Here is a 14,042-nt window from a genome sequence, read left to right as displayed (position 1 = left end):
AGTAGAGTATCGACCTGACCTGGTCGCAAAAACATTTAGCTTAGATGTCAAAGAAGTTTTGATGGATATCGTTCAAAATAGAATTTTGGGAAATGTCATAGCTTATGCAGGCGTGATTGAGTTCCAAAAAAGAGGGCTACCACATTTACATTTACTTGCAATGTTAAGTGATGAAGATAAGCTCCGATTACAAGAAGTCATTGACATGATGGTATGGGCTGAAATCCCTGACGAGGAAAAATATCCAGAACTTAATGCAAAAGTTCTGAAGCACATGATTCATGGTCCTTGTGATGACCTCTCTCGAAAATATCCTTGCACTGGAGATGATGGAAAATGTTCAAAAGGTTTTCCAAAAGAATTTCGAGACGAAACTAATGCTAATGTAAATGGATATCCGATGTATCAACGAAGAAATACTGGAAAAAAATACATTGTAAGAGGCAAAGAAATTGATAATAGATGGATGGTGCTATATTCGCCATATTTAATCATAAAATATGATCGACACATCAATTTGGAAATATGTTTATCAGTTAAGAGCGTAAAATACTTATATAAGTACATTCATAAAGGATTTGATTGTGCTGCTATTGAAGTACAAACACGAGATAGCAAAAAGCTCATTACAGTAAATGAAGTTAACACATTTCTAGATGCAAGATATGTTAGTGCTCCAGAAGCAATGTGGAGACTAAATGGATATGATCTGTTTATGAGGTCTCACACAGTAATAAGATTTGCAGTTCATTTGCCTAATCGCCAAATGGTTTATTTCCGGGCGGGAAATGAAGAACAAGCTGTACAAAGAGAGCTCACCCGAGATAATACGTTAACTGCATGGTTCAAATTAAATCAATTTGATGAAAATGCGGTACACAGATATGCCTTCTCACTATATTTATGAAAAGAAAGAAACTAAGTGGAAGCGACGCAAAAGAGATATTGCCAAAATAATTGCAAGGCTTTACACAGTAAGCATTAAAGATAATGAAAGATTTTATCTCCGTCTTCTTCTCCTACACGTGACTGGAGCTAAATGTTTTGAGGATCTGAGAACTTTCAACGGCATTCTTTATGAGACGTTTAAAGATGCAGCAATTGCAATGACTTTGGTAGAAGCAGATAATCTGTGGGAAAAAACAATGGAGGAAGTGACAAGTATTCATATGCCTGCACAGCTTAGAGAGCTATTTTCATACATTTGCATCTTTGGAAATCCAAAAAATGTACCAACGCTTTGGAATAGATACAAAGAATCAATGATTGAGGACTTTGTACACAGCAATATTGTCAATCCTGAAAATATGGCTTTAAATCATATAGAAGAAATTTTGAAGAATAATGGGAGTAGTTGTGAAAATTTAGAATTACCAAGTTCAAATCCAGTGATTATTCAAGTAACAGAGTATAACGTATGAGGAAAGGAGACGTGGTGATTATTTGATATCGACACTAAATGTTGAACAAAAACACGTGTATGATTTGGTCATGCGAGCAATTGATAATGAGAATGAACCACAGCGGCTATTTTGTATAGATGGGTTTGCAGGTAGTGGGAAAACTTATTTGTTTAACACATTTTTGAGTGTCATCCGAGGAAGAAACGAAAAAGTTCTACCATGTGCATCAACTGGTATTGCTGCCACACTTCTAAAAGGAGGAAGAACATATCACTCCCTGTTCAAACTTTCCATTCCAATTGATGATAGTGCTAAATCTAATATCAGAGGAAACTCGAAAGCTGCACGAGAACTGATCTCTGCTAAATTAATTATACGGGATGAGGTGAGCATGACTATAGGACATGCCTTAACAGCAGTGGATAAACTCCTCAAAGATTTGATGGAAAATTCACAACCATTTAGAGGAAAAGTTATTTTATTTGCAGGAGATTTTAGGCAAAATCTACCAATAGTGCCACATGCACATAAAGCAGCAATAATTGAGTCGACTGTTAAATATAACCCGATATGGAGGAATGTAAATCAAGTTAAACTCCAGCAAAATATGAGAACTGGAAAGGAAAAAAAATTTGCAAGTTGGCTGTTGGAACTCGGAGAAGGTAAATTGTCTAATACGGATAGATTACATTCTGAGACAATTGAAATTCCTCAGGATTTTATATCAAAAGGATCCTCTTATAACTGAGATTTTTGGTGATAAAATTAACATGGAACAAATCAAAGTTAACTATGATTGAGTAATCCTTTGTCCTAAGAATGAGGACACATTCAAAATTAATGACGAAATCCTTTGTCTAATGGAAGGAGAAACAAAGGAATATCTCTCAATTGACTCTATTGTGAGTGATGATGTATTTGCTCATGGACAACTCTATGTAGCATTCTCAAGAGCAACTAAAAGAGATAATGTCAAAATTAAGATCGATGAAAACAGCAATCAAGGACAACTTATTGAGAGAAATTCGAAATCTTTTACAAAAAATGTTGTATATCGAGAAATTTTGTAACAAAGCTGCTACTTAATTATATGAAGGGTGGGGGCCGGGGGAGGTTTTTAGCCGGTGCAAGTCCGGCATAACCTTAGGGACCGGCCCTATGGTATGCATTAGGCATTTTCCTCCTCCAACGAAAAAAAAAGGCCCAATATCTCAAAATTTACGGATATTAAAAAATTCACGATAAAAAATTGAAACTTTTTAAAAATAAAAAAAAGTATTTAAATTAAAAATTAGTATTAAACTGAGAGTAAAATAAAGGTTGAATCTAAAAAAACGAAGATGTAAATTACAGTTTAAGAAGAAAAAAAGTGTTTCAAATTAATGGGTGAATTAAAACATATATAATTAATATACAGATAGATTTATACCCGCGCGAAGCGCGGGCCGAAAAGCTAGTAATTAATAAAGTGAGGCTTACGTGCATGGGGGGGGGGTGCAGGAGCTGACGCTTAAAGCGAAATACATTTCCTACCCGGGCACGCTGAAAGCGTGTCCATGGAAGGGAGGCGAGGGAAGGGGTCAAAACCCCCCTGCCCACCCATCAACCCAACCCAGAGCAAAACAAAATTTAAAAAAAAAAATAATAATAATACTTATTGGTCGTTTATGCCTCTCAATACTCAAAATAGCTGTTATATTTTTGAAACTTTATTTGTTAATAACTTTTTAACGAATAATGAGCGACGGCTAAAACCTTCCGAAGGTCACTCAGGAGGGTGACCTTGACAACATATATGTCAAGGTCAAGGTCAGCGGAGAGTGGTCCCTATTACAGCATAATTACCGCATATTCTTTTAATTTAAAAATGACCTATTTGAAACGTATTATAAACGCTTTTAAATTAACGTTGTTTTTACATTAGAATATTCACGTATCTTAAATATCAGTTATTGGGTACATAACATCTAGGACCAGTAATCATCACTTATCAACGTGAAAATCATGTAACATTGCTACCTCTGGGGCAATATGCGTGATACATAATAAATGTACTAATTAATGTAGACTAATAGATAAATCTCTGATCTGATAATCTGATTTGACGATAACCTGCATTTCTAAACGTTAAGGGGATGATCCTAGCTAAAGCCGTCTGTAATACCGGCTTTTTATCTTAGCACTAATCTTTTAATTGGCTTTATAGAAATGCAAAATTCTTGTCTAAAATTAAAGTACGCATCAAAATCTAGGTCATGGTGGTCGAATTTATATCGAAAACGAGATAAAATTAATATTTTTGTTAATTTTTGGTATACATGACAATATTTGCTTTGTACAAAAATTCCACAATAAATATCCACAAAATTAGACCGGCATGATCTAGGGACAACATTTAAGAACAATATCGTGCAATTAGATCTAAGATTGAAAGCCTAGAAAAAAAGATTAGTTTAAATAAACTTTTACATGTGCAAAAGCACATTCAGGTTGACATTGCGTGTAGCGAGAGATGACGCAGCAATCGAAACAAGGACAGATGCCTCTCGTTAGACAAGGACAGATATAGATATATGACATAGAAAACAGAATTAGAAATGTTGACATTACCGACGTCGAGGAAGTTCAGCCTTCACTTTAGGATCCCCTTAAGGGGATGCTAAAACCTAAACAAATTTAGCCCCCCCAAGTGGATTATTGATATATTTTTTTTACCAATCGTTTGGTGGTTGATTGGTAGTATTTGGTACCGTATTCAAAACGTTCGGTAGTTTCTCGTTTTTCTAGAAAATCAAAAACAAATTTTTTATCTTCTTTTAGTCCCCCCACTTTGACTGTGGTAGTTTTTTTTTTTTTTTTAATCGATTGGCGATTGATTGGCAATGTTTGGTACCGCATTGAAACCTTTTGGTAGTTTCGCGTTTTAAAAAGAAAAAATTAATTGTCAACAAATTTTTAACCTTCTTCAGCGCCTACACTTTAACTGTTGGGAATTTTAAATTCTTTTTTTACCAATCGTTTAGTGGTTGATTGGTAATGTTAAGAGCTGTAAGTTATTGAAAATTTTATTTTAACATTCCAGTTATGTATAGTAACAATTGCACACATTCACTAATGCTGCGTTTCCACTACACGCGTCGCGCGTCGCGTCACGACGCCGCGTCATGAGTTATCCAAACGCCAATCAAAACGTTTCATTTTATGACGTCATTTCCGACGCAAGATTTTGTCGAAAATGACGTCATAAAATGAAACGTTTTAATTGGATAACTCATGACGCGGCGTCGTGACGCAACGCGCGACGCGTGTAGTGGGAACGCAGCATAATAGCGTCTTCCCGAACGCACCTATTGTGGGCATTCAGGAGCGCATACGTATGTATGTACACGCACTAGGCTCTGGGGTCACATGCGCATGCTCTAGGGCTTCAGCGGGGCGCACACACTTCTGCACAACGCATAATGCGTAAGCATAAGAAAATTGATTGGTCTATTTCCTTATGCACATGTGTATGAACCAATCAATTTTTTTATGCTTACGCATTATGCGTTGTGCAGAAATGTGTGTCCGGGCCCTTAAGCTATATTTACACAAACTTGCATAGGTGCATAACCATATGCATAACGAAACGGATTGGTCTATTCCCTTATGCACATGCATATGGACCAATCAATTCTCTTATGCTTATGTTTATGCGCTATGCAAGTTTGTCTGGATTGACCTTTAAGGCATTATTGGTCTAGTTTACACCGATCTCTTGATACGCGTATCATATAGTATATTTGAACTGATCAGCCAATAATCAGACTTATTTACTAGTTATTCACTATTTAATACGCGTATTCAAGTGATTGGTGTAAACTAGGCCAATTATAAAAGCGTATTGTACCAAAATAGTACAAACGTCGTCACGTGATTCGTTTTGTCGCTCGAACGATCGCTTTTAGCGGCTCGTGAAAATGCAGCTTTATGCCTCTTCTATAATACTCGTACTCCTTGAGGTCGTCAGCCGAGCAACTTGCAATATTGAATTTCTCGCACTTGAGATTGATGCGAGCAGCGTATTCGGCATAATCTTCATGCGGTTCCTTCGCGACTTTGAGACACTTGTATCGAAGAGCAAAGTGTGACTCTTTACGGCCAAAGATTCGCTTGAGCGCAGTCACAGCGTCGTTGAACGGAATGTCAGCCTTGGTGCGGGGAAGAATGGTGTTCGCGAACCTATCAAAATCTATGGTGGAGAGCTTCTCAGTTAGTAAGCTGACTTTCGCTTGATCGTCCATCATCGCTGCGTCTACCGTGAAAATTGTTTCATACCTCGCATACCAATGCTCGAACGTCGCGTTGTCCTAAGCGCTGTAAGCAAACTTTTCCATGCGTTCAGCAATAAGGTCCTTGTGCAGCGAGTAGGCTGGCATCGCTGGCTGTTGCGCTGCAATCTGCTTAAGCAGGGCTTCGATTCTTTGATTGGCTGCTTTTTGTTGCTTGGCCATTGCATCCAGCAAGGCTTGAATCGTTGGGTCGACCGGCATTTTGAGGTTATGTTATGCGCGGAAGGAATTTACAACCAACCAATTTACCGAATCGAATTATTGCGTGAATTTGACTATCCTCGTCGTCACTGTTGAGACCTGTAATCGGAATGGGTAGCAAGCACGTGGTCTCAGCGTAATATCAGATACTCTTTATTCGTACTTGTACTTCGAGCGCCAAACCTCGACCACAGTATATACAGTATATACAGTTAGGGATGTTTGATTCTTTTAGAAAAATCGATTCTTGAATCGATTCTGAATTGAATCATGAAAATCGATTCACTTAAAAATCGGAATCAAAGAATCGATCTTGCAAGAATTGATCTAAAAAATCACAAAAAAATATAAAACATGCATAAATAGAATTAATAAATTTTAATTAATTTATTCTTTAATTTTTAGAACTTTAATAAATGAAATAGGTAATTAAACAATTAAGCCTTAAATTTTTAAAAAATTTTATATTAAAAAAGTATTTTCAAAGCATACGTTTTACTTTTTTTACACTTTTTTACATACATTTTTAATATACTTTTACTGTTTCGTTTTTATTTCAAAATTATTCTATTGTTAATTGCCAATCTTTAATGGACAGTGAATTCAGAAATAACAAATGTTGTAGATGATCGGGCGAAAGTCGGTTTCTAGAGTCCGTTAAGATATTGCCAGCCCTTGAGAATAATCTCTCAGAAGGCACGGACGTTCCAACAATTGCCAAGTATTTTTTAGCAATAACGGTGAGAGTTGGGTATATTGATGCAAAGTTTATCCAATAACGTATTGGATTTTCCTTATGATCTATCATTGGTTGATCCAAGTAATGCTTTAAGTTAGTTGGCATCTCGTCATTCTCGTCTTGGTACCTATTTACACTCTTAATTTTAAGAAGATCATAGTGAAAGGACCATAGGTCATCAGTTTTGTCCGATATTTCTATATTTGTTTCATCAATTGCATCATTAAGCACATTCGTCTGATTTATCTGATCTAATTCTCTCATCCATCTAGCAATACGATTAATTGCACGCGAACATGCCACAGGCTGATTAAAATGTAATTTCTTGAACCTGGGATCCAGGATCGTTGTAGTTGCCATAATAGAATTGTTTTCTATTTGTCCAAATCTTGTAGAAATAGATTTTTCGAGACGATCAAGTAAAGAAAGTGCAGTTTGCGTTTTTAAGCTCCCGCGAAGATTTTGGATTTTATTTTTCAAGCAATTGATCAATGGAATGACTTTGCTAGAAATCGTTCTCCACAAAGTTCCCTAGTAAGTTTTTCAAGTGGTTGCAATACTTCCACAATTTCGATTGCCAATTGCAGTTCACACGCAGTCAACATTTCAGGTGAATCCGGGAGACTTAATAAAATTGATCCAACATCTTTCGAGAGCGAAATAAATCGAAATAACATCGCGAAGGTTGAATTCCATCGTGTCTCAACGCTTTGGATTAACTTAAGGTGGTTGAGCTTCCGCAACGCATCAGCAGCAATAGTAGACTGCTTGAAATAGGTGACAATTCTTTTAATCTTTGCGCACAATGTTATTGCATCTGGAAAGTTCATCGTATCCTCAGCGACTAAATTTATTGAATGAGCAAAACACGAAATTTGTCTAGAAAACCCAAAGGTATCTCTAACTGCTTTTTTAATATTTGCTCCGTTATCAGTTACGACAACAACTATTTTCCCGTCATCGATGTGCCAGTTCTGTAAAATGGTTCTCATCCATCTTCCTATAACTTCAGAGGTGTGTCGCTCTGTCATTTCCGTGACACCAATCGTGGTGGATAGCAATTCTCCTTCAAATTCATAGTGAACGGTTATCCCTAAATAGCTGATGGTGTTGAGTACATCGGTCCAGATATCTGCCGTTACCGAGAAATAATCAATTTTTTCCAATTTTTGTTTTTTACATGCACTTAGGTATTCATATTTTTCTTCCATTTTTTTGTGATTGACTTTCTTCCAGGTACAGAATAAAGAGGCACAATAGTTTTCATCAAGTTCCTGAATCCTTCATTATCTACTGTCTGGAAAGGCATATTGCCTTTGGCAATCATAAAAAGGATGGCATTAGTGATTCCACCTGCTCTTGTACCTCCCTCTAAAAAGATAAATATTATGAATTTATGCACAGGTTCAATAAAGTTTAATGTTTTGATCGAGAAAGGCACCCGCCATGGCACTACGTTTATTCGCCTCCATAGGTGTTAAATACAGACTCTAACGTCCAATGAACGTAGTACCATGGCGGGTGCCCCTCTCGATCCATTATATATAAATATTACCTCCAAATGATTTTATTTGTTTAAGACTATTATCGATCCTTGGTTGGATTACAGATTGTTTATCCAAATAAGAAAATCTGCTTTCTGATCCTGACAAGCTAGGTACAGGTGAAGAACAAGAAGTAGGAGTTGCCAAATTAGATCCAGATCCAAATAGGTCTACAATAGGGATGGCTGTATTGGCTGTAGAGGTAGATGGCATTGATATTGATAATTGATTCTGAAAATAAACAACAAGAGTAAACAAATGATGCAATAAAATGATCAAAAGATGCATATAAATATTGTAAGATATTGATTTACCAAATTATTTGCTTGTTCAGAGTTAGGAGCTTTTTCATTACTATTCTCACTTTCTCCTAAATGTAGTCTCACTTCTTTATTTTTGGCATGATTTCGTCTTAAGTGATTTTTGAAATTAGTTGTACCACCACCTTTTCCACCAGACTTCACTTCTCTGTTACAAATGTTGCATGTAGCATTACCACTATCAGGGTTCTTTATAAAAAATTTCCAAATAGAAGATTGCTTTACTTTAGGCACTGTAAAACATATTTTTATATTCTTGTAATAAAATGCAAACAATAAAAAATATATATTTTTTATTTCTTGAAAAATGTTAATTAAAAGAAAAAAATAAAAGAAAGAAAAAATAATTTAAAAAGATTAGATTAGGAAAGAAGATGTTCAACATTTTGAAAAAGTATACTTCAGCATTAGCAAATATACCCACTTTTTGTATTGTTTTTTGTTTAACACCAAACACCAAGTCAGTCACCATTAACATTCAAGGAGAAGTACAGGAGACGTTACAAAAATGCTGTGAGAAAAAAGAAAGACAATGCAAAGACGTGTTGTGAAATGAAAATAAAACCATGCAATATGAAAGTATTATTTCATCCTTGTCTAACATTTGCAAACAACAAAAGGAGCTTTCCTGCAGGGTACACATATCGACACGGGAATCATTTTGTTTTTGTCTTTCACTGAATATCAAACAAAGAGAGAATCTGAGAGAATGACTTTCTCTATGTTGATATGTGTCTCTTGCTGGAAAACTCCCAAAAATAAAATAATTTACTGTGTTACACTAGTTGGTTTCCATTTGCATCAAAACTCAGATAATTCTTATGGCCAGTCTACAATTAGTCGTTAGTCGTTAGTCAGATGTCGGAAGAAATAGTTATAAGCGTATTATAAGCAATCGAAGGCCTGTAAACGGTGATCGTAAGAGATGGCATTTGGCCAATCGCTTATGATTGCCGATTACAAACTTCCGATCGCCTTATGACACGTTTGTGACTTTTTTCGACTCTCTTCCGACATCTGACTAACGACTAACGACTTATTGTAGACTGGCTATTATTGTATAACCTGTATTGTTATGCGATAATTGTCATCAAAATAAGCAGGTTAAGTACAAAATGACATATCTTATCTGAGTATAAAATACTGACATAACTGAGAGATTTAGTATTACTTTAGTGTAAATGGAAAGCAACTATTTTTGCCCATTACCTACCATCCTAGCTGTACATACACGTGCCCACTCGTTCTGTACGCGCGTTGCGCGTTTAAACATCTGCGCTAGGGTGCTGCGCGCTGCGCGCGTGTTGCACGTTGCACGCTCCCATCTAATGCCCGTATCACACTCAAAGATGCCAGAGTCTGGCATCCTTGAAGGTCTATCCATCAGACAAACTTGCATAGGTACATAACCATATGCATAAAGAAACGGATTGGTTTATTTCCTTATCCTTATGCACATGCATATGGATTAATCGGTAAATCTGAAGAATAGTGGTTTCCTCACCGATTTCGTTCAACTTGGGCTTAATCGACGCGTTTTTGCACGAAACGACCGAATCTGGCAGAAAAAAGTGTCGCTCTGCCCCGCGAAGCGAGATATTAACGGTTAAACTTGACAGGAATCAGATTATGATTCCTGTCATACCGACGAGATGTAGCGACTACGACCATGCCCTGCGGCCACACGCGCATGCTCAGTGGTTGCACGCGCATGTAAAACTGCGCCAATTTTAAATGAATCAATTGTGCAGAATAACCAAGCATTTCGATTCAAGCAGTTAGGTCTCACTCTGGGAGTTTCATTAGTTTAATTATGCGTGGGAAGCACACACACACACACACACGGGGGGTGCGAGGGGGGGGCTTCGGCCCCACCCTCCCCCGTACCCACCCCGCCGGTAGGCAGCGTGGACCTCGCTTTACAACATAAAGTACATGTTAAGTTGTAAAGCGAAATTATAAAGTACATGCATAGAGGGGGGTGCAAGGGAGAAAAGCCTTCCTGTTCACGTGCGCTCACGCATGTAAGCCCCCTTGCACTCCTCCATGCATGTGCTTTATAATTTCGCTTTACAACTTAGCATGTATTTTGGGTACGTTCGGGAAGACGCTATTAGTGCTATTTGCTTATTTTATACTTGTTTTACACCTGATGAGCGATAAAGATAGAATGATGCAATAGCGCTAATAGCGCGCTTCCCGAACGCAGCCAAAGGCTGCTTTAAGTTGTAAAGCGAGGTCAACGCTGCCTACCGGCGGGATGGGTGCGGGGGAGGGAAAAGCCGAAGGCCCCCCCTCGCACCCCCCGTGTGTGTGTGTGTGCTTCCCACGCATAATTAAACTAATGAAACTCCCAGCGTGAGACCTAACTGCTTGAATCGAGATGCTTGGTTATTCTGCACGAATAATTCATTTAAAATTGGCGCAGTTTTACATGCGCGTGCGACCACTGAGCATGCGCATATGGCATATGGCCGCATGGCAAGTTCAGTGTTGCTGCATCTTGTCGGTATGACAGGAATCATAACCTAATTCTTGTCAACTTTAACCGTTAATATCTCGCTTCGCGGGGCAGAACGACACTTTTTTTGCCAGATTCGGTCGTTTCGTGCAAAAACGCGTCGATCAAGCCCAAGTTGAACGAAATCGATGAGGAGGCCACTATTCTTCAGATTTACCGATTAATCAATTCTCTTATGCTTATGTTTATGGGCTTTTGCAAGTTTGTGTGGATATAGCTTGAGTGTGATACGGGCATTAACCCCGGTGTCCACGATGCAAGAACTGTGTCCAAGTTTCGGTTTAAGCCAATCAACTTGCAGCTCTTACAGAAAAACAGCAGTTTCATTGGCTTAAACCGAAACTCGGACCGAAAAAAAAAATATATATATATATATATATCAGCCAAAGCAGAAAAAACGAATCGGTTATTCGATTCTGAGAGTAACGAATCGATTCACAAAGAAATCGAATAGCAAAGAATCGATTCAAAAAAGCGATTCTTTGACTAAAAGAATCGATCTTTTAAAGAATCGAATCGGAATCGAACATCCCTACCCAGCGTTTGGTACGCTGGTTCAGACAAGTAGATGTGGAGCATATAACGAAATCTGGGACGTGTCGGGAGACGAAGACATTTATTGATTTCGATGACTGTTCGAAATTGAACACGAGTTCGAGAGAGAAAAAAAGTGTGGTAATTTTTTAAAATTTAAAATTTTATGAATAAATATTTTTATGCTTAATTCCATATATATATCATTTATTATTCATTCTTTCGCTTCCTTTACTATTATTAAGTATATTTTATAATAATAATATTTTAAATAATAATTAAAGTTAAATCCGCGCGAGGAAAAGAGAACGCAAACGAACGTCGACGCTCGCCCTTATCATCGTTATATAAACTATTATATCTCTTCTCTCTGGGCGACTTTTTACCCGCCTTTAGTTTCATCGTGGCCGCGAGCAGTAACAGACGCGTGTCAGGACAAAGGGGGGGACGGGAGCGAGAGAGACAGCGGCTCTTCCTAGAAAAAACATGAAGAGGACTCCGCAACGGTTAAATCGTCATCGGTGACAAATTTTATCAATTGTTTACCTCGGTTATTTTATCTTCAAACCGTCATCGGACCATCGACGCTCGCTCTTGTAGTGAGACGCCGAAACCGAATGGCGGCTCGCATGTTCTAGAAGGGTGAGATCATTGCAGAGCCAAGTGTCTGATTCGCTGTTTTGTTTATATTCGCCGATTAAATTCCAGCAGCCGAACGGCGCCTTTGTAATACCCCCGCGCCGATAAAGTGACGACCCCCCCCCCGCGGACCACTCTCGGCGTAGAATGTGGACATCTACCTCCCCCCGCCCTCGGCGGTACCCCTTGTCAATACGATATGTTTATTAATATTTAATAAACATGTCCCGACACGCTCGCCGACCCCCCCCGCTCCCCCTCACCAACGAGTCGTCCTCCCCCCCGCTTCTCCCTCGCCCTCGAGTCCTCCCCACCCCGCTCCCCCTTGCCCTTGAGCCCCTCCCCGGCCCGCTCCCCTCTCGGAGCTCCCGGGGTAGATCTCTCAAAACATCTACTCAGAGAGTGTCTCGCTAGATTCGCTCGATAGCGGAATCGATGCGGCACCCCCTTCCGTAGGGGCGTGCCAACCAATCGAGAGCGAGCTTGCAAGCTCGCGCGATATTCTAACGCAGGATCGTCGTAAGGTGGATCCTTCGGGGGCGCGCAACGGTCGCTCGGCGGCGTAGCGACTTCTTCAATTTGTCCCTGGGCAGCGGACTGGACTTCGTTCTAGCCAGTGTGCCTCCGGTTGACCTCGGGGCAGTGATCAGTCACCCCGCGGGCCGGTATTTTGTGGAAGCAGATTGCTGAGGCCGTGTTTTCCCCGGTACCTGGGGCCCCGCTATTGGCGGCCTTGTCCATCGCTGCCTCATTCGCCGCACGCCTGCCGCGTTGCTCTCGCCGCCCGTGATCCCTGTAGTTTCCGCTCTCGCCACCCCTCCCCGGTCCTTGGTCCTCCCGGACCCCTCTCGTGATTGGTACTCTCTCGAAGATTCGCCGTGGTGTGGATGAGGCGCCGCGCGCATTACAATTTACACATGAAAATAAAAGAATAGTCAAAACGCGGAAATGATATAAAATGTTGGCCTCTGGAGATCTAGTCGTCGCCTCTCTGGCTCGTCCCTGGGCGCGATTTTTCGCGCTTTGTGACGGCGGCGGGGCGCTGCCACTAAGCGGCGGGCCGCAACGTCACAACACATACATACATACATACATACTGTCACGACTTTTTCACTCCCGGACCGCTCCGGGACGTGTGCCGGATCAAAAGGAGTAAGGAGAGCGGGATGACGGGCCTCTCCGACGATTCCCTCGCACCTCCGGCACTTCGCGAAACGAATTTACCGTTGGCGCCAGACGTGTCAACGCGCGTCCGCGAAATCGCGAAAGAAAACCAACACGAGACGCAAAGCGAGACGTGCGGATGTGCGAGGAATCGGCTAGCTCGACCTAAGGGCTGGGGCGGGGGTGATGAAGGGCGGCGCGATATTCGGCGGGGTGACACGCCGTAAATAAGGCCACGAACTCAAGCAATTAACAAATCAAAATAACATTTATTCGTTATAAATTCACGCGGGAACCAATAAAAGCCGAGTCGGCTTCGGTCGGTCAGACAAATCATATCATCAGTCGCGCGAGCGTCAGAAATGAAACAAAAAGAAATAATGGTAGCGCGGACACCAGAATAAACGAGGTACGACGTTATCGTATAATAAACGCGCAGAAGGCGCTGCGATTAGATCAGAGAGATACAGTATGACAAAAATTACAATTAATATGGAACATCAACCGTAAACGCGAAATAAGCACGGAAATAGAAAACAAGATCTCGCAGGAAAGATCGCGAAAGGGCGATACCTCACGCTCGGAGCGCGTGAACGCAACGCCGGGAGTTGCGCGAGAATTCTGTCTCCAAAAGCCTAACGCAAGT

At 40.0% G+C, this 14,042-nt stretch overlaps 1 protein-coding gene across 1 annotated transcript; it reads right to left on the bottom strand.

Annotated features, from left to right (window-relative positions):
* Positions 1-6,384: 6,384 nt before the first annotated feature.
* LOC143897614 (uncharacterized) lies at positions 6,385-9,997 on the bottom strand. Its single transcript, XM_077406422.1, has 5 exons — positions 9,752-9,997; positions 8,963-9,049; positions 8,533-8,771; positions 8,230-8,449; positions 6,385-8,045 (listed from the first exon to the last, which is right to left on the bottom strand). Coding segments are annotated over exons 2-5 (645 nt in total). The 5' UTR covers positions 8,964-9,049; positions 9,752-9,997; the 3' UTR covers positions 6,385-7,860.
* Positions 9,998-14,042: the final 4,045 nt, after the last annotated feature.

This window comes from Temnothorax americanus, unplaced genomic scaffold, assembly GCF_048541705.1.
Source record: "Temnothorax americanus isolate GAGA-0224 unplaced genomic scaffold, ASM4854170v1 Scaffold205, whole genome shotgun sequence".
Lineage (NCBI taxonomy): Eukaryota > Metazoa > Arthropoda > Insecta > Hymenoptera > Formicidae > Temnothorax > Temnothorax americanus.
Note: the sequence above shows the minus strand (reverse complement) of the source record. Positions and strands in the feature narration are given on the sequence as shown.